General features: G+C 44.3%; 1 protein-coding gene across 1 annotated transcript in view; it reads left to right on the plus strand.

The window, feature by feature from the left end:
• The window catches only part of ddhd1a (DDHD domain containing 1a), a 45,167-nt gene that overhangs the window by 12,180 nt on the left and 10,487 nt on the right, over window positions 1-22,500 (plus strand). Inside the window, 6 exon segments of the mRNA XM_048241108.1 lie at window positions 307-408; window positions 7,343-7,471; window positions 11,451-11,598; window positions 19,323-19,432; window positions 20,907-21,013; window positions 22,436-22,500. The exon segment at window positions 22,436-22,500 is cut by the window's right edge and continues 195 nt beyond it. Coding sequence (XP_048097065.1) covers window positions 307-408; window positions 7,343-7,471; window positions 11,451-11,598; window positions 19,323-19,432; window positions 20,907-21,013; window positions 22,436-22,500 — 661 coding nt within the window.

Consider the following 22,500-nt stretch of genomic DNA (forward strand, 5'->3'; position numbering starts at 1 on the left):
ATTACTGTCTGACGGCCACACAGGAATGCCATGATCTTGGACACGTTTATGTAAGCTGCTCATTCCGTCGCTACTTGTTAATGACCGGTGTCTGTACCGAACAGAACAGTACCATTTTGTTTTCTTGTTTGTTTGTTTGTTTGTTTGTTGTTGTTTTTTGTGAAAGACTGACATTTGTCTTCAAGGCATTTGGATATATGAAATGCCCCCCCCTGTGAGTAGTTGGGGTATTGGGGTAAGAGAGTTGTTGTGTGAGGGGTGTTCAGTGTAAGTGCCATGCTCTCTAATTCTCTGTTGGTTTGTTAGTTCTCTCCCACCTGCCCCCGTTCTACCTCACCTTTCTGTTCAAATGGAGAGGATATCAGACGAGCACTAAAACTACATGTCACAAGCGCAAGCGCTGCCAAGGTAAGCGCTGACCCCCCTCCGTCCAGAACCTCCACCACCTCAGGCCCCCCCTTCCTCGGCCATCCTCATCCTCTTTACCGCTGCTCCTTGTAGAACCTCGGCTTCTGATTGGGCTACCTCCTTGTGGGCTCTGCTACTGTAGACTGACCCTAAGTCCCCTTGTTCTCGTAAAACCTCCCCCCAGTTAGCCTAGAGGCCCCTTAAAGTCCCCTTGTTCTCGTAGAACCTCCCCCCAGTTAGCCTAGAGGCCCCTTAAATTCCCCTTGTTCTCGTAGAACCTCCCCCCAGTTAGCCTAGAGGCCCCTTAAAGTCCCCTTGTTCTCGTAGAACCTCCCCCCAGTTAGCCTAGAGGCCCCTTAAAGTCCCCTTGTTCTCGTAGAACCTCCCCCCAGTTAGCCTAGAGGCCCCTTAAAGTCCCCTTGTTCTCGTAGAACCGGGCTGCGTTGGACCTCCTGAACCTGGAACCCGTCAGACCCAGTGTGGAGTGACCCAGTGGGCACTTCCATCCCATTACTGTCCCTGGTTCTGGTGCTGTCATCACCCGTAGTTCACCAGGGTGTGTGCCAGCAGGTCAGCCATACTTGCGTACGGGACTTAATGGCTCCCAGCTACTGGGAGAACAAGAGGAGCCAAGTGTAAATGTCCCGATTTTCCCATAGCTAGATATGGAACAGGCAACACACACACACACACACACACATACTCTTACACCCCAGCATTTTGCTACTTCAAAGTGTCAGAACAAAGCTTCTATTCTCAGGCACCCATATTGCTCAGTAGAGGCCCTGTCACTGTCCCAAAGGCTCATGGCTCTGTCTGCCAGATACACCCCCCACCACCACGACCACCACACACACACACACACACGAAAATGATGACCCGCTCAACGAGCATTCCCTGGGACCCATTGGGTGGAGTTCAGAATGTTCTCTGAGCAGCCGATCATCATTCTAAAACCAGCAGATTTGTCAGCAGCGACCAGTCACCATGGATCACCATTGTGACCTCACAATGGCCCAGAATTCTTTAGACAGAATGCCATTGCTAGGATTCTTCATAGGCCCCCGGAGAGGGTGCCTGTGTAATTGCCATATTGTAATTCCCCCACCACCCCCCACCCCCATGCCAGCCAATCAGATAATGCGGTTGGAGAGAACAGAGCTCTTCATCCCGGCAAACCTGAATAGGCTGTTGGCATTAATTGGAGTAAAGCCAGTTGCCCTGGTTTAGTGGGGTAATTCTCTCCGCTGAAACAAAGCACAGCCTCTCTCTCTCTCTCTCTCTCTCTCTCTCCCTCTCCTTCCCTCCCTCCGGCTCTCCAGGGCCGTGTGAGAAAAGTCCACTCTAAACCTCTTACCGTGGTGACTGCTAGACTTCCTGTGTGCTTTGATCCTCTGCTCCTGTCAAATGCCAATCAGATTTTCTGACTTCAGCCGCCTTGTTATAACACATTTAAAGCATTTGACCTGGATGCAAATACATTAATATTTCACATTAAGCATTTCCTAACAGGGTATTTCTCTGAGAGATCACATTTTTCAAAGTCCTTTTGGCGAATGCTTTAAATGTGTCCCAGGGTTAATGGTGTGCTCTGTATTGTAAAATGGGATGGTCTGAGTTTGCTGTCATTACAAGCACCTGGGCACTGTTCAAATGCATAATTCTGGTCCGCCCAGATAATAGACAGCCAATAGAGAGCTCCCAAATGAGAGAACTGTCCACTCCGTCCTTTGGACATCCTGTTTTACAGAACCCTCAGCTTCATGGTGGGGTCCCGACCGCGTGGAGACTGACTCTGGGAGCCGGGTACGGCCCTCGTCTGGTACCGGTCCCGATGGACCTGGGCCGGATCTGGGCTTGATCTGGTGCCGGTCCCGATGGACCTGGGCCGGATCTGGGCCTGATCTGGTGCCGGTCCCAATGGACCTGGGCCGGATCTGGGCTTGATCCGGTTCCTAGTCGGTAGCTGTCAGAGGAGGGGTGCTCTTTCTCCTCGTCATTTCGTGCCTTACCTCCTATACCTCCTCCTCCTTCCAACTAACTCTTCTGAAGAGTAAGAGTTGTTGGAGCTTCCTCTAGTGTGTAGATTCAACTGTAGAAATGTAGAAATGTGATTTAAGTGATGATGCATGAGTTTGTTTTGAGTATTTTTTTTTTTTGTGTGTGTTGTGTGTTTAATGATGCTGTTGTGTGATGCACATAACATATGGTGTGAATTGTGAAACTGGAAGATTACGTAAATTCAAATCATGCTAGCTTAGGTGCTATGAGACAAAATGATCAAGGTGAATGCACTATGTAAAGGGACTCTCTAACTCAAATCATGCTAGCTTAGGTGCTATGAGACAAAATGATCATGGTGAATGCACTATGTAAAGGGACTCTATCTAAGTCGAATCATGCTAGCTTAGATGCTATGAGCAAAATGATCAAGGTGAATGCAGTATGTAAAGGGACTCTGTCTAACTCGAATCATCCTAATGTAGCTTAGGTGCTATGAGCCAAAATGATCATGGTGAATGCCAGAGGTGGAAAGTAACGAAATACATTTACTCACGTTACTGTATTGAGTAGTTTTTGTGTGTATTTTGTATTTTTTAAGTAGTTTATAAAATCGGTATTTTAAATTTTACTTGATTACATTTTGAGTGAAGTATTGTGCCAGCTACATCAAAAATCCCATCCGTTACTTGAGTAAAAAAAAAAAAAAAGTTAAGACTGACCTAAAACGGAAAGGGGAGAGAAAAAAAATCGCGCCTAAACCACTAGCCTAGTGATAATGATCAGCATGTAGCCTACAACAGGACATGAATCAAGCTGACGCCATGCAGTCTTTCTGAAAGTGATGGAGCTGGATCACGAGATGCATCAGATTAGCCTAACCTATGAAAGTGTATTTTCCACTATTCCAATCGGTTGTCTCAGTTCATTTTAGCACTAATGATTGCGGAGATATTTAAGCAAACACCATGGGATTTCTCGTGGTTTTGGCGTTTGTGCTCACCTTTCTTTGGAAAGAAGTTTATTAGCGGTTGTTGTTTCCCCTCATTTTGATGTCTCTCTTTTTTCCTGTTTTGGCCTTTGTTTTAGTAACCTGACTTGGCTTTCTTGGAGAAAGACATTGCACCAACAACAAAACAATTAGCGGTCCACTACTAGCTTATGCTCAACTAAATAAACAAAAGATAGACTACCTTATGAATCGTGCAGGCGGACTAAACCATTTAGCTCTTTAGCAAGGGAGAGTGAGGGTGACCTTACACAGTTTTCACTATGTTTTGTATACAAAATCCAGTCAGTCAAACTTTACATTACGTCTGACATTCATTTTGACATTTAATTTGGAAGTTAAAATATTCAGGTAAAATAAATATATGGTGGAAATAAGTATTGAACGCTTAATTTTTTTTTCAGTAACTAGCCTAAACTTCCAGTGAGTCTATTCGAAATTTTCACCACACATTATATTAACACACATATAAAAAATCCAAACATAAGAGTTTTATGTATTAAAGTGGAATGACACAGGAAAAAGTATTTGTGCCTACTGAAATTTCTTCAATACTTTGTGGAAAGCCTTTGTTTGTAAAGGCAGCTTCAAGACATTTCCTATATGACAAAACGTATTAGTGATTTTGGCCCATTGTTCTAAACAGATTCCAGGGGTCCCTCTTGTGAATCCTGATCTTTAGTTACTTCCAGAACTATTTCATTGAATTGGCTGCCTTCAAGTCTTTCTGGAGCTTTCTCAGTGGTTCCTGTGCATGGCAGGTTGATGATGCAGTGATGTTTCTTCCACTTGCAGATAATGGCTCCCATGCTTACTGGAAGATTCTGATGTTTTGAAATGTATTTGTAACCAGTTTCATTGATATGTTTTGCAACAATAAGGTTGCAAAGGTCTTGGGAGAGCTTTTGCTTTTTATCCATCATGAAATGTTTCTTGTGTGACACCTTGGTAATGAAAAACCTAGCCCATTAATATTTAGGCTACTAACCAAGCTTATATTAATTTGCACAGATAGAAAGGATAACTACTCTCTATACAGATTCCAGCTCGTTCCTTCCCTTTCCTTGCCTTAGTGCTTTTTCTTAGCGTGTTCAATACTTTTTCCCTGTGTTATTCCACTTCATTACACATGACTCTACTTATGGAGTTGTTTGGATTTTTTATGTGTGGATTACCTGAGTTATTACTAATGCCTGGTGAAAGTGTTGTGCCCCCTGTATTCCACTTTTTACGGGCCCTCTCCTCCATTGGGGCCCTATACTTCCACTTTCCCCCAGTACCACGCCCTTTAATCTGCTGAACCTTCTGCTCGTTTCCAAATATAAAAAAAACACTCTGCAACTCAATATTGGCCTGCCTGCCTCAGCTGTCTGTGAGGGGCTTTTCAGTTGTGCTGGATTATGGTTCACTGCAAAGCGACCCAAGGATGAGTGCAACTAACTTTGAAAATCAACTACTGCGGCCCTCGGCGGCCATATTGCAACACTTATCGTGCATCTATTTCAGCAGAAATGCGTGAGCGTAAGGCTTCACTACACCAATCTTGCTCCAGCAGCGAGATCACAACAGATGATTGGCACGATGTCTTCATAGCACACCACATGATTGGCTCAATGTATTTTACAACACACCACATGATTGGCTCAATGTCACATGTCGACGTTTTGCCGCGGAAGGGTTGTGATATGTGTAGACATATGTGTAGACAACTGCCATATTGGCGTTTGGCCCCATACATTACTATGACCCCATACATTACTATGGAGGATTTTTTGAGTGCTGTATCTCCTCATTAGAAAGTCTTTGGTAAAACTGGTTGTTCTGGTACCCCCCCAAAAAAAAAAAAAAAAGTAACTAAGTAACTTTTACTTAAAGTACATTTTAAATTAACTACTTTTTACTTTTACTTGAGTACATTTTCAGATCGGTATTTGAACTTGTACTTGAGTAATATTTCATCAAGGTATTGGTACTTTTACTTGAGTACAATATTTTCATACTTTTTCCACCTCTGGTGAATGCACTATGTAAATGGTCTCTATCTGTGGCTCAGTAGATGGCTAACTCACTTTGATAAGGACTGAGTGAACCCGCTACCCTTCAGAAGGGAACAACCCAACCACACATTGTTTAGAAGGGAACAACCCATTCAGACATTGTTCTCCAAGAGGTTTGGGAGAGATGGGGAGGTGCAGAGGCCAACGGTCTTTCTAGTTTTAATAAAGTCATTGGGTTTCCTTTTAGAAGGTGTACACCCGCATGTAGACAGGTGTGTCACTAAATCACATATATGGAATATGCTCCTAGGGTTGGAATGATTGGAATGACAAAAGCGATGTTCGTCTGTGAACAAAGCTTCCCTCATTCCTCCCAGTTCTACTAATATATTAATTTATGTACTTTGGTATCGATATTGTGATATACTCCTGTATCTATACATATCAAAACAGATACTGCTGTATCGATACGGTATCAAAAAACTGACGGCAGTTTTTAATAATTTAATAACAGATTTAGATTTGAAATAAAATGATAAAATACTGCTTTTAAGATCTCCGTTGGGCTGAATTGAAGTGTTTGTAATTTGTACTCTCTTGAAGTCTAACCCATGATCGAGGGCTCGTCCAACAACACATATGAGCTGAGAGATCTCACCGCTGCGCTGCAGATCAGATTATCTCTAGCAGGGCCATCAGGCTCTGGGTCTTATGACTCGCCAAGCCAGAGAAATAGAGAGAGAGCGAGAGAGAGAGAGAGAGAGAGATGTTGGATTCCTAGAGTTATGGAGACACTAGAAAGGGAAAGGAGTATAGTCTGCTATTTTGGTTGGCTCATCGGACGTGCTATTGATACCCTGATATTTAAAGGGACTGTCCATCTGTCTAAGGAATCTTACTTCCAGGAAAAGAATATGAATTTGATTATTAATGAAAGTATTAATTTATATTAGATTAATACACTCTTGTAGATTATAGTCAGTAAACTTAAATAGCAATAACAATAAAGCAGAAGAATGTTATTTAATGCTGGGCTTAGATAGTCACATGAATGCTCCTGTCCTTGTGGATGTAGGGGGGGGGGGGTGGTTAATCCTGGCGTAGACCACGCCACTCACCCTGTGATCACACACATTCCTCCTGAGTCACTGAGTCAAAGGACGTCACATGACACCCCCCCTACCCAAATTTACTTTAATTTCATGTCCCCCTGCTTTCCAAGAACGTGTGTGTGTGTTTGCGTGTGTGTTTTAGAAAGTAGGCTAAGTGAAGGAGTGGAGCAGGAAGCTTTACACATGAGATATTTCGGTTCCTGCTCTGACGTCCCTCGCATCCTGGCGTCCTGTGTCTGTCCAGCGGCTCTCCACTTTTGATGAAGGTGACCTTCACTGGATCACAGCGACCTTCACTGGGCCACAGCAAGAATCCCCAAATAGTGCATCTCCATACTGTTTAATGCTCTCACATTCATAGTGCTTGTTACAACATCTTGATCCAGAATCCATGACCGATTGAGAGACTGTTGGTCAGTTTTGACACTGGGAGCATTGAGCAGTTTGGGGATGTGACCTTTTCTCAAGGTAAACTGAAGGTCATGTGAATCCCCAGGAGGCCAGGTGAGGAGGAGATGGCAGGGGCAGTGTGAACGGAAATATGAAGGCAGCGTGTCTTCCAGTGCTCTCCCTGTAGATGGAACGCTGTTTCCATACACTACCATGCTGCGTCTCGTCCTGTCCTGTCCTGTCCTGTCCTGTCCTGTCCTGTCCTTGGGTGTGCGTGTGTGTGTCCATCCTGGAGTGTGTTCCAGGTGAAAATCTTGCATGTCACGTGTCTTATCGGTAGGATCTGTCATGGATCAGTCACAAACTTATTCTCACAGTTAGTGTTATTTTTCCTTTGTTCTCTCTCTCTCTCTCTCTCTCTCTAGCCATCCACAGTGTGAAGCTGAGCAGGAGCCATGTTGACTGGCACTGTGTGGACGAGGTCTACCTGTACAGCGATGCCACTACCTCAAAGATCGCCCGCACAGTTACGCAGAAACTGGGCTTCTCCAAAGGTCAGTGTTTACACCCACACCACCTCCTCCGCAGGCCTGTTACACTTACTTCATTTCCCTCACCTTTTCTCTCTCTCTCTCCCTCTCTCTTATCCTCCATCCCTCCCTCTCTCTCTGTCTCTTTTGTCCTCCGCACAGAACAGAACAGAGCACAAAAACAGCATAACAACTTAGTACTATAGAATTGCAGCATTGAGAACATTGAAGGAAAGAAAAACAAGAGATAAGATGAATAGTAACAGGAACATGAAACACACACACACACACACACACACACACACAGTCCATTACATTACAATAGATCAAGTGCAGACATTAGGTCAGGCTATGTTTATCTCTATCTTTATCTTTATCTCTCTCTCTCTTTCTTCCCCTTCTCTCTACTTCCTGCACTCCTTCCCTCACTACCCCCAGTTCTTCTCATTCATGCGTTCTTGACCTCATTCAATGTGTGAGATTCTCTCCTCTGATCTCAGATTAACTGTGAGCTTGTAGTGCTCTCTCTCTCTCTTTCTCTCTCTCTCTCTTCCCCCCTCTCTCTGTACTTACCTCTGTCCACTGACACACACATAACACCAACTGAGTTCTGAGCGCCAACCCCCCACGCCAAAGCCCTCATCAGGGACGGGCCGCTCGACTGGAGGTGGCACTCTAAGGTGGAGCAGCGTCCCCGCCCGCTCCAGGGGCACTGGGTTCGTCCCGTGAGTCCTAATCTACTGAGGTCCACCTCCCGCACCTCACCGTAGGGTGTGCCCTGTGCTGATGGCCTTGGCTTGTTATGTGATGGTCTATGCTATGGGCTAGCAGGCGTCCACATGCCCCCCACCCCAACTCCCACTACTAAGTTTTAATGGTATTTTCTCAGCTCTGGGCCCAAAGTTAAAATAAAGAAATACATTAAAAACATGAAATACACTTTATTCCCCGTGTACTATGTACACCTTTATATCTATGGGTTTAATCATCCATCGTCTCATATAAGTGGTTTATTTCAACTCAACGGTAGGTATCATGACTAAGCTCGTGGATAATGGAGGGATGGTCCGCGGCTGCGATGTGGGACTCATAATCTGGTGAGCCGGATTAGTTGGAATGAGCCCTCGTGAGTGCCGTCATCGTCATGGTCACCCTCATTGCCATTGTCGTTTTTCTGCATGGATGTCAGATTGCTGTAGCTTAACCCACTCATAAGCAAACAGGTTCCGCATGTTCTGCTGTAGCTTCACTCGCTCTTTCCTTTCTTCCCTTCTTTCTCTGATTGCCTACATTCTGTAAAGCGCCATGATACATGTGTAATGTTTTGGCGCTCTATAAGCACAATAAATTAAAATTAAATTAAATTAAATTAAATTAACCCACTCATAAGCAAAGAAGGCCCATAGGTTCCGCATGTTCTGCTGTCATATACTTGCCCTTTCTGTCTTGAAATGGCCCACATTCCATGTCAGTCTTCTCCCCTTCTCCCCAGCATAGAGATTAGGCCGTACTGCTACGCCAACTGAATGGACTTGTCAGTGCAGCAAACCACATTTTTCTTTTTTTGCATCAAATTCTCCCTTCCAGCAGATTATTCATAGCCCTAAGGCTATTTTAATTATAAGGCTGTTTAAATGTGTTACTCATGATTTATAGTAATCCTAATTGGACCTGAAAGGTCATGGATAGGAAGTGGACCAGTTAGGGTTGGAGGAGTGTTTTTATAGTCGGTGATTTCTGCCGGCTGCTCTGCTACGATGAGAAACGGCTCCATTACCTCAGCAGAATAAAGAACTGCAGCAGCAGTAGGCAGAGACGGAACAGGCGTCTGAGTTCCATTAAATTATCCTGAGCCAGGCTGTTTTTTGATTGATAAATAAATAAACAAACAAACAAACAAAACAAAATAAACAAGCATAGGTAAATAATCCGCACATGCGAGCTAACGCTGTCGTCACGTCTCGTGGACGCGAGCCCCACGTGGTCGGGGTTGATTAAGGAGAGGGCCTGTAATTATGGGCCCACTTCGTCCCTCATCCAGGCTCGTTCTTCAGGACCTGATTGCTCCCTTTGTGTGTTTGCTCATGAAAACGGTGCATGAAAAAAGGCTTGAAAAGACAAGGCACAAATAGAGTAGTGCAATTAGTCATTTTGTGGTCAGATGACATAACAGACTAAACAACAACACAAGAGGGGAAATTAGCATCCTCTGTTTTTGGTTTCCGCTTCAAGCATCTATTAACAAATAATATTCACATCTCAAATGAAAGTCATTCAAAATCAGGAGCGGGGTACTAAAGTAAAACTGCATTTAAACATTTAAAAGGTTTCAAACTCCCCTGCTTTGCTCCACTCTCACAAGGCTCTGTTCAAAACGGTAAAAAGTGTTGCCTTATATTTTTTACAGTCTATGCTTTTAACCAAAGATTCTAGAGTGCTGCCTTTTAACCAAAGATTCTAGAGTGCTGCCTTTTAACCAAAGATTCTAGAGTGCTGCCTTTTAGCCAAAGATTCTAGAGCAGAGCACTCTAGAATCATTGATGCACACTTCATGCTCCCTATCACATATAAACCATGGCTCTGCTATAAACCTTTTGTGCCAACGTCTGAAACAGCTGTGAAAACCAAAGATGGCGGATGACATCGGTAATCTGTTGAAATGTGATTTGTGTGACATTTTGCTTAGATGTGTAGATTTGACGGGAGAAATAAACCCTTTGCTATCTGATTATGCCATTGTTGTAACCATTGATGCTTACCGTTAGCCTGCTAGCTTACGTAAGCTAGTTTAGTTTAACATTCTGACTTTTGCTAACGTCATACCATAGTGTTAACCAACGATTCTACAAGGATACAAGGAAGTTTATAGAGTGCTATGCTCATTTTTAAAAGATGCATTCAATCCAGCCATGTCTAATGAGACAGCTCTTAAGTATTTAGGAAGGGAGGCATCAGGCAGCTGTCTTCCGTTTCGAACAGAGCCACAATCTGTTTATCTCTTCCTCTCTCCATCTCTCACTCCTATCTCTCTCTCTTCCTCCCTCCATCTCTCACTCCTATCTCTGTCTCCATCTCTCTCTTCTCTTTCTTCCTCACACTCAGTCTTCTTTTCTCTCTTCCTCTCTCCATCTCTCACTCCTCTCTCTCTCTCTTCCTCTCTCCATCTCTCACTCCTCTCTCTCTCTTCCTCCCTCCATCTCTCACTCCTATCTCTGTCTCCATCTCTCTCTTCTCTTTCTTCCTCTCACTCAGTCTTCTTTTCTCTCTTCCTCTCTCCATCTCTCACTCCTCTCTCTCTCTCTTCCTCCCTCCATCTCTCACTCCTCTCTCTCTGTCTAATTCTTCCACATTAACTACTTCTACAGTCTTTTATGTTTTATATGTTTTTAGTGAATTTAGTCTAATTTCTTGAGTTTTTGGGGCAATTCCATGGAAAATATTTTTTTTTGTAACATCCAGAACGCCAATAAAATGTGATGGTATGATGTAATGATGACATGAAATTTGCTATTTTTTGCTATTTTTGGCTGAAGAATGTAAATGAGAAAAAAATCACAAAAAATGAATTATCATTCACATCATACAAATGCCAAGGCATTCCACTGGCGTTATGGATGCCAAGGCATTCCACTGGCGTTATGGATGTCACAAAAAGAATTGCCCTTTGTTGAGGATTATGACGGTTATAAAATGTTAATGAATTTAACCTCACCTGGGAAGCACCGTGGGAAACGGCTCCTGTTGTTTATAAATTTGCTTTAAATGATTTCTCCATCTCCTCTCTCTCCTCCCTCCTCTCCCCCCTCCTCTCTCTCTCTCCATCTCCCCTCTTTCTCTCCATCTCCCCCCTCTCCTCCCTCTCTCTCTCCATCTCCTCCTCCCTCTCTGCTCCTCTGTCTTTCTCCCCCCACTCTCTCTCTTTCTCTGCCTCCCTCTCCTCCTCCATCCCCCCTTTCTCCATCTTCCCCTCTCTTTCTTTCTTTCTCTCTCTCCATCTCTGCAGCCTCCAGCAGTGGTACGCGGCTGCATCGGGGCTACGTGGAGGAGGCATCTCTGGAGGACAAGCCTCCTCAGACCACGCACATCGTCTTCGTCGTCCATGGCATCGGCCAGAAGATGGACCAGGGGCGCATCATCCGCAACACGGGCATGTAAGCACCCCAGCACCCAACCTCTGCCAGGGCAGCAGTGGCAAGCTGGCACCACCAGCTCAAATAACACAGCTATAATTATGACCGCCCGGGCCGGCGGTCATATAGGGTCAGATTTTTTTTTTTTTTTTTTTTTTTTTCGCATGTCCAAATTTCCGTCCAATGATTCCGGGACACTGAAAGACCGGGGTAGACAAAACTTGGTGGGCATGTAACCCCATATGGATAGCATGGAACCATCGTTTTTTCGTTTTGATCTGTAGCCCCCACGCTGGACTGCACCCCCCGAAAGGAGGGTAGGGCAGACACAGTTTTCTGTGAATATCTCGAGAACCGTAAGGTTTAGGAGGACCACCTTTTTTTTTGTATGTTGATCTCAAGGGGCCATGTCAACCCATTCCATAACCACTAATTTCATGTATAGCGCCACCTAGTTAAACACAAAAAAGTAAAAATGAGGTGTTGTAATTGTAGGTATCTGTGACCTAACATAGTCAAAACTGCACGAAATTGGAAGTGTAGGATCATTATGACACCCTCTGTATGCACGCCAAGTTTTGTGGAATTCCGTTCATGGGGGGCCACACAATAAATTAATTTATGTTACTATACACCAACTGGCCTGTAGGTGGCCGGAGACAGTTTTCTGTGAATATCTCGAGAACCGTAGGGCCTAGGAGGTCCACCTTTTTTTTGCATGTTGGTCTTAAGGGGGCATGTCAACCCATCCCATTACCACTTATTTCATGTATAGCGCCACCTAGTTAAAAATTAAAAAGCAAAAATTAGGTGTTTTCATCACAATATCTCTGGCTGACAAGGTCAAAACTGCACGAAATTAAAAGTGTAGGATCATTATGACACCCTCGAATGCATGCCAAGTTTTGTGTACTTTTCGGTCAATGGGGGCCCTACAATAAAATAGCATTAATATGTGTACATTTAGTGGCGATACACCAACAAGGATTCGGGACACTGAAAGACGGGGTACACAAAACTTGGTGGGCATGTAACCCCACATGGATAGCATGGAACCGTCATTTTTCGTTTTGATCTGCAGCCCCCGGCTGGACTGGACCCCGAAGGAGTGTAGGGCAGACACAGTTCTCTGTCCACCCAACCAAAAGTAAAAAATGAGGTGTTGTAATTGTAGGTATCTGTGACCTAACATAGTCAAAACTGCACTAAAGTGGAAGTGTAGGATCATTATGACACCCTCTGTATGCGCCAAGTTTTGTGGAATTCCGTTCATGGGGGGCCACACAATAAATTAATTTATGTTACTATACACCAACTGGCCTGTAGGTGGCCGGAGACAGTTTTCTGTGAATATCTCGAGAACCGTAGGGCCTAGGAGGTCCACCTTTTTTTGCATGTTGGTCTTAAGGGGGCATGTCAACCCATCCCATTACCACTTATTTCATGTATAGCGCCACCTAGTTAAAAATTAAAAAGCAAAAAATTAGGTGTTTTCATCACAATATCTCTGGCTGACAAGGTCAAAACTGCACGAAATTAAAAGTGTAGGATCATTATGACACCCTCCGAATGCATGCCAAGTTTTGTGTACTTTCGGTCAATGGGGGCCCTACAATAAAATAACGTATGTGTACATTTAGTGACGTACACCAACAAGGATTCCCGGGACACTGAAAGACCGGGGTACACAAAACTTGGTGGGCATGTACCCCACATGGATAGCATGGAACCGTCATTTTTCGTTTTGATCTGCAGCCCCCCCGCTGGACTGGACCCCCCGAAAGGAGTGTAGGGCAGACACAGTTCTCTGTGGGCAGACACAGTTCTCTTTTATGGTATGTTGGTCTCAAGGGCCCACATAAACCTGGCTCATAATCACTCATTTGTGATTTGCACCCCCCCCCGGTAAAAAATGAAAATGCAATATTATTCTGCTTTAATCGCCCCTATCTTCAGTTAAGATGTTCAGAACTGCACCAAATTTTATGTGTATGATTGACCTGGCATTCTCTTGGGGTCTGGGGGTATGCCAAGTTTCGTAGAATTTCATCCATGGGGGGGTCTAAAAAAATTAGGTTATGTGTACATTTAGTGACTGTACACTCATTGGCCTGTAAATGGCGGTGCACACATATAAACATGCACACACACAGGCACCCACATACTATCGGTATTAGAACGGCCGATACATAATTACAAATTCAGTAGGATCCAAAAAAAAGCCAAAATAAATATTCATCATCATCATCATGGCTGCATTTTCAGTATTGGCGATAAGTAGTCGTTTGTCCACTAGATGGCGATCGTTGCAGTGAGGCGTAATTTTGTTGGAAGTTAAAAGTGGGTTGGGGGAAAACAATGGACACTTCCTACAAGGACTGTAATTTACCGCAGCGAACATCTAATAAGGACAGGACGATGTTCACATGAAGTTTAATTCCCATTTCTTCTTGAAGCCGAAATAAATCTGAGGATGTTTATCGGACATGCTTGGTTTTTACTGCAGGTACGTTAATCTTGTAATATCAATAAGGACCTAGGTAATGTTACGTTAAGCGTTGGTTGAGTGGTAGAGGCCCATTTGATTGATTGCATTTGTAGAAAACTATAAATGCGGTTATACCAAACAAATTGATAGCAGCACTGTTTGTATCTTTTCGACTGTCATTTATTGCACGTGCTACAAAATCATTCTGTGCAATGGAAGATTTACCAACGTTACACCGGTCTGATACAGTTTTGCCTATACATGCGTGAGACTGAGACGCCTGTTTATTTAGTTTTAAGTGCGTGCAGGGTGTGAGAGGGGAATCGATGTGCTTTGATTACAGCTTGGTAGTTGTAGTCTGTGAAATTAAAAAGCACGTGTGTGTGAAGTATCCAAACAATGACACCTTCATTTCATTATGGCTGCTTTTAGCAACACACCTTAAGCTATGTGTAGTGGGTCCCATTTAGAAGTGGCTACTTCATTCGCGCTTTCCTTGACTCATGGAGCTGCGTGAATGTTATTACAACATTTAAGCCACAATATGGCAGTTTAAGTCCGCTTGATACTGTAAATTCGTAAGCCATTGGTTTCCAAAGGAGATTTTATTTGTATTAGCCAGCATAGCCTATTGACAATTTATGTTGTAAATAGGCCTACCTTATAATCCTACCTGTAGCTTAGGGAAGCTAACAGCTTTCTATTAGGATCTAGTTTGTTAGTTACAGTTTTGTCATAACTCCCTAATGCATTTTGCATTTAGAATAGCCAGAGCGTGTATATCTCAATCTGAAAATTAAACAATATCGGTGCCTATGGACTAGGCTGGGTGAACCCAGCCTGATCTGCCCGCTATTTATTTTTGATTTCTTAAAAGATTGAGCTTGGTCTGATGAAAGCCAGACTAGCCATGGACCTCAGTTACACAATGCAAGGGAACATGAATCAGCCTATATTTGCCCGAACAATAACGGACAAAAGCTCTTCAACTTTGGCCCGTTAAAATGTGTATGAACAGTCTAGCGGCGCATTTCATCAAGGCCCATTTGGACATGTCAGTTATTTGCACCACTGGTTAGATGTAAAACAGCATTTTCGTTTCAGACTACTGTTACTTAATTTGTGCATTAACAATAACGTTTCAGACTACTGTTACTTAATTTGTGCATTGACAATAAAGTATTACATGAACTAAAGATGACTAAAATCTTATGTAGAAGAAGAAATATTCACAAAAATCCATCCATCCATCCAAAAAAAATGACCTTTGTTTTGATAGCTGTTGAAAACGGCATGGAACTGACAGAGATGTTTTTTGTTTATAAATACATAAAAAAAAAAAAAAAAAAAAAAATAAATAACATTATGCTGATACCTTTTGCTTTTCCCAAATACAATGTAGCCTACAGGTGTAAGTGACCTTTCATCAATCCAGTTGCAATGGATGAACTGTGATGAACTGCCCTACTTGTGATTGTTTAGAGATTTTAAAGGTTTTATAACAATGCTACATCTTCTTTGGCTATTCTACAATCTATTCACCTTTTTCAGCACCAGTAGGCTACTTTCTGTGCAGCACACACACTCAGGCATGCCAAACAAGCATACACAAAAAAGTTTCAAGAGTGGAGGATGGAGTAAAATATGGAGACAAATTGAAGTGTGATTTATTTTCGCGGATCGGATGTACAGGACTGAGCGGCGGTCATATTTTGTACCGCTATGCGGTACATCTAGTATTCCATACAGATGATATTCCATACAAATGTGCTTCTTCTGAACAGAGACAGGTAGCATTCTGCACACACTGGGATTTCCTCCAGGAATATCCCACTAAACCTCTAGTTTAGATGTTATGTTCCATGCAAATAACTCAAACAGATTTCTGCACTTTAGGGATAATATGCTTGAAAATGTGTGAAAGTCATCGAGCTGTTTATGGTCATAGTTGTGTAGCGCCGTATTCGGTCACTTTTGCGACTTGTTGTTGCCACTGCCCACCCATCACTGACATTGTACTCCGCTGACAGACGCACCCTTGTATGGGTGATGCCTGGCACCAGATGAAGGACATATTGGCAGATATTTCATGTTTGGTTGAGCCAGCCTTTTAAGGTTTAAATATGTTCCGGCATCTACATGTGCCAGATGTTTTCTGTCGTGGCTGTTTAGTTTGGCACTCCGGACATGTGGTATGCAGTGAGGCCTGACTTACCAGTTTAACACACACACACACACACAGGTGGCAGGTGGCAGGTGGCGTGCTTGTGCAGTACACTTGCACTGTTGTGATCAGTCAAAAAACAGCCTGGGGCGCATGTCCCAAAACCATAGGTGCTAACTAAGTTAGCAACTTTGCTGGTTGCAATGCAATTTCCCATTGCCAACGAACTAAGTTGCTAACAGGTTAGCAACTATGGTTTTGGCCCCTGGTTGGCTGATGCTAGCAGGGCAAATATAAGCATAAACATAATCGTGTGCATGGGTGTCTGTGCTGTGTGTGTGTGTGTGTGTGTGTGTGTGTGTGGTTCAGGCAGAGGGCCACCTGTAGCCTCACCCTCCCCTCTCTGTATACTTGTTTTATGGCTTTCTCCAGAGTTGACCTTTCCAAACGCAAGCTTTCAGAGGACACGTAATTGCCTTGTACTGGGAAACATCCAAAAGGCTCTCTCTGTACTGTAATAACAGGGTCTTTTTTTCTTTTCTTCTCTCTCTCTCTCTCTCTCTCTCTTTCTCTCTCTGTCTCTCTCTCACACACACACACACTTACACACACATATACTCACTCACTCACTCTCTCTCTTTCTCTCTCTGTCTCTCTCTCACACACACACACTCACACAAACACACACTCTCTCTCCCTCTCCCCTCTCTCTCTCTCTCTCTCTCTCTCTCTCTCTCTCTCTCTGTCTCTCTCACACACACACACACACACACACACAAACACACATACTTCTCTCTCTCTCTCTCTCTCTCTTGGTCTCTATTTCTGTGTCTCACACACACACACGTGCACACATACTCTCTCTCTCTCTCTCGGTCTCGGTCTTTATTTCAGTGTGTCTCATCTCCTCGTTCTCAGACATGTAACCTGTAATCTCGTTAAACTAGACTGGACATGTTTCCACTTATGATGTATTAGTAGATCATTAGCAGAATTGACCTCCGTTTGTTTGGACCAGTGTTATGACAAGGAGCCTGGGGTGGGGGAAAGGAATGCGCGTGACAACTCTACGGTGCCTCTAGAGGGACACTAAACACCAGCACGTCAAGTCACGTCATCTCATACAAAGTCATGTCCTGTCACGTCATGTCACAGCTTTATGTACACATTTAGATCAGGCACACGACAAGGAAAAGAGAGTGTGTGTGCGTGTGCAAGTGTATTTGTGTCTGTGTGTGAGCGCTTATGTGTATCTGCTTGTGTATATCCACTTCTAAGTATCTGGCTGTGCTGAGCTATCTCCAAGTGTTTGGTGACTCCCAGGTCTGTGTGTGTGTGTGTGTGTGTGTGTGTGTGTGTGTGTGTGTGTGTGTGTGTGTGTGTGGTGTGTGTGTGAGAAGCATGCTGGCGAGAGCTTTAGCGTCTGCTGGTGGTTAGGGGCTTAAAACACTAAGAAGGTAAATCAGACTAGTGCTGGACAGATGGAGCCTTCAGGGGAATCCTGATTCATTCGTCCACACACACATTGAGGGAAATATTTTTAGCCAACATTCAGTCAGTCAGTCTGTATATATCTGACTGTCTGTCTGTCTGTCCACAGCTTTGTCTCGTTCTCCTGGATGACATTCAAAGTGTCCTCAGTAGTCAACACCAGGCATCAGTGTTTGCACCTCTTGGCCGTGTTGGACTTGTAATCGCCTGAAGTCCGCCTCTCATATCAGATTAAATCGTTTTGGGAAGCTTATGTTACAAAGACACCCCCGACTCTCTCCCACCCGCCTCCTGTCATTCTCCACTATCCTATCTCATTCTCCACTATCCTATCTCATTAAAAGGTATAAAAAGCCAAAAAAAATATGCTTAAAATCAATGATTGGTTGACCTGGTCATTCAGTTCATTCAGGTAGTCTAGCCAGACTGAGCTGATTTATCGCCACATAACGCTACTCAGCATAGGATTGGCCAGCCGAAGCAAGTCCAGGTCAGTTGTTCCCCGATGTCACTAATTGGTGTCAGTGATAAGTCTTAAGCTGTTAAGGTGTAGGGGGGCTGGCTACGGTGATCACAGCTAGAGACAACACCAAGACCCACCTCTCACGACAAAGGAAGCTCAGCTGTGTGAGTGTGTGAGGTCAGAGGTGTGTTACATAGAGCTGCAACTAATTAAACTTTAATAGTTGATTAATGTCGATTATTTTCTTGATTAATTGATTGAGGGGGGCACATGTGAGGTTATGTGCCATCAAAATGATTTTGGAAACGTTATGTTAAGGTAAAGAAATCTTAAGGGTGCCTTTAATATAGCAGGTGACAACTAGTCGATAAATTGATGAATTGTTGGAGTGGCCCTATTGTTGCCTTGTCAACAGTGGCCTTTCTGGTTGTGTGTGGCTCACACACAGCTGGTGCCAGCTGGGGTTGTGTGTGCATAAGCATGCGTGTGTGTGTGTGTGTGTGTGTGTGTCTGTCTGTCTGTCTGTAAGCGTGCGTGTGTGTGTCTGCATAAGTGTACGTGTGTGTGCGTGTTTGCATACACAGAGAAAATCCAAGGTCATTGAAGAGTGAAATGGCATATGTGTTGTGATGAAATAAACCATCTGCAGAGCCCAGAGCAAACAGACGCCACAGACGCTCACACACACACACACACAGTTGCAGGTATCTGACGGCAGATGAAGGCTGTTGATGAGAGATAGGAAAGCCAAGCATGGGCCCTATAATCTAAGAGTCATCTCATTTCCCCCTAAGAGTTACTTAGAGATTTACATTCATTAACATTGTGATTGTGTGTGTGTGTGTGTGTGTGTGTGTGTGTGTGTGTGTGTGTGTGTGTGTGTGTGTGTGTGTGTGTGTCTGTATCCGTGTGTGTGTGTGTGTGTGTGTGTGTGTGTGTGTGTGTGTGTGGTATGTGTCTGTATCCGTGTGTGTGTGTGTGTGTGTGTGTGTGTGTGTGTGTGTGTGTGTGTGTGTGTGTGTGTGTGTGTGTGTGTGGTATGTGTCTGTGTGTGTGTGTGTGTGTGTGTGTGTGTGTGTGTGTGTGTGTGTGTGTGTGTGTGTGTGTGTGTGTGTGTGTGTGTGTGTGTGTGTGTGTAGGATGAGGGAAGCGGTGCGTAAGATGGAGGAGAAGCACTTTGCGGAACACATAGAGGAGCATGTGGAGTTTCTGCCTGTGGAGTGGCGCTCTAAACTGGCCCTGGATGGAGGTGGGTACACACACACACGCTAACAATAAACATACACACACACACACACACTAACAATAAACATACACAAATCAGAGTTTCCGCTAGACAAAAATGGTGGCGGTCAAAGTGACCGGCAGAGGTTTCTTTTCAGGACATTTTGATGATATGCGGTCAAATATCCTATTATAAACTTCTTAATTAGTCAAATTGAGGAAAACTGGAGACAGGCTATGTAGCTTAAAGAATGACATAATCAGGTTGTATAGAATGCAACATGTTCATTAGCCTAACTTAAACATGCCTAACAAGATCTAGCCAGTATCTTTTCATGGACAGCAAGAGTCCGCTTTGTTCGTTGTTTTAAAAAAGTTGTTTGTTGCTGCTACCCACGTTATCTCCAGTGGTGACTGTTTAACTTACACAGATGCACAAACAAGTGCGCTCACACCACTACCCCCTAATGCTATGCCTCTTCATTTGATAACACCACTACCCCCTAATGCTATGCCTCTTTATTTGATAACACCAACCCCCCCCTAATACCTCTTTATTTGATAACAATAAATTAAGAAATGTTTTCCTATTCTGGGAAATGTTTAGTTTATTTTTCTTTCGGCCGCGGTTCAATGATACCGTTTAATTGTGCCAGAATTTATCCGCAGACCAGCAATCTCCTCGTCGAAGAGGCCCTAACCCTGCAGATCATAGACAGAGAACGCATAGGCCTACTGTATGCTTTGGGTAAAGAACCCCATGTCCAGTGTAGGCTACCGAGAATCTCAGCTGCCTGATTCCAACTCCCAATGTCACTATGCCCGACACTTCTGCTTTTTTATCTGGTGGTGGTGGAGTTGACCGGACATCTGAGGCTTCAGACTTTACCAATTTATCATCATCCATCGCGTCTGGCCACTGAAAAAACTTTTAAGGCTAGTCTGCCTGGGCCTGGCCATGTTTGAACCGCCTCACTCATTTGTTTGTTGTTTAACATGGGCGTTTTAAAAGCGTCTTCCTATTTGAAAAATAGGCTATCGTGTTGTTTAATTTACTTTTCAAGCGGTAGAGCCTGTTCATTTAAAAAAACATAGCCAGAGGACGTATAATATAGGCTTACATATTAGGCTAAGGCTTATTCTCAAATTCAGATTGCATTAGGGGCGGGATTATTAGCCAATTTCAATCGGACTATTTGACCGGAGAGATTTAATTTTGTCGGACATTTCATTTTTTTTCCGGCCAATGTCTGTAATTACCAGACAACGGAAACCCTGACACACATACACGCTAACAATACACACACAAACACACACGCACATGCTGATAATACACACACAATACGAGTGCAAACACACATACTGTATACACACACACACACACACAAACATAAATGATTTTTTTGTCTGCAGATGTGCTAGTCTTTTCCTGTGACGTGTGTGAACACGACTTTATTGTGTGTGTGTGTGTGTGTGTGTGTGTGTATTTTGTCCTGCAGACACTGTGGACTCCATCACACCCGACAAGGTGCGAGGGCTCCGAGATCTGCTCAACAGCAGCGCCATGGACATCATGTACTACACCAGCCCCCTGTACAGGGACGAGGTGAGAGAGACACACACACACACACGCAAGAATATACACACACATGCATACACAAACACACACACCAGCCCCCTGTACAGGGACGTGGTGAGAGACACACACACGCACATACACCAGCCCCCTGTACAGGGACGAGGTGAGTCTCACACGCACACACACACACACATACACCAGCCCCCTGTACAGGGACGAGGTGAGTCACACACACACACACACACACACACACACACACATACACCAGCCCCCTGTACAGGGACGAGGTGAGACACACACACACACACACACACACACACACACACACATACACCAGCCTCCTGTACAGGGACGAGGTGAGACACACACACACACACACACACACACACACACACACACACACACACACATACACACATACACAGACAATAGCCTGGGTGTTCCCATGCTGCCTTGCGCGCGATTTGATTCACGCTGCTAAGGCAGCCTGGAGACCATGGAGCAAATTTTCGCCTGAGATAGGGAACCAATCACAGAACAGGTGGGAAAGCAAGACGATGATGAGCTATGCACAGACGCATTTGATAGACATCCGTGCCACCCAATAAACCGATCTGGGCATTTTTTTCAAATACGAGAAAATGAACGTTTGGTTCCCAGACCACGTCTCTTTGAGAAGTGGTGGCGCTAGCCAGGCTACACAGACACACACACACTTACTCACTCTGTCGCACAAACACACATACACCAACCCCCCTCTACAGGGATGATGCGAGATATGCACACTCGCTCACACTCACACAACACCAGCCCCCTCTACAGGGACGAGATGAGATACACACCCACCTGCACACACACACACACACACACACACACACACTTACTCACTCTGTCGCACAAACACACATACACCAACCCCCTCTAAAGGGATGATCGAGATATGCACACTCTCTCACTCTCACACAACACCAGCCCCTCTACAGGGACGAGATGAGATACACACACCCACCTGCACACACACACACACACACACACACACACACACACACACACACACACACACACACACACTTACTCACTCTGTCGCACAAACACACATACACCAACCCCCCTCTACAGGGATGATGCGAGATATGCACACTCTCTCACACTCACACAACACCAGCCCCCTCTACAGGGACGAGATGAGATACACACCCACCTGCACACACACACACACACACACACACACACACACATTTTCTCCTTGATGAGATCATAGGAATGTGTGATATAACTAGAATGCCACAAGAATATCACAGAATGTGTGATGACATCACAAGAATGTGTGACCTCATCCTCATGAAGTGTGTGTGTGTGTGTGTGTTAAGAGATGATGCCGCCCTTGTCTCTGACATGGGTGGCATGAAGAAGAACATTTAAAGAACGAGAAGTGTTCTCCCTCTTTAGATCACCAAGGGCCTGACTCAGGAGCTGAACCGGCTCTACTCGCTGTTCTGCTCGCGGAACCCGGA

This window comes from Alosa alosa, chromosome 1 (genome assembly GCF_017589495.1).
Source record: "Alosa alosa isolate M-15738 ecotype Scorff River chromosome 1, AALO_Geno_1.1, whole genome shotgun sequence".
NCBI classification, from domain to species: domain Eukaryota; kingdom Metazoa; phylum Chordata; class Actinopteri; order Clupeiformes; family Clupeidae; genus Alosa; species Alosa alosa.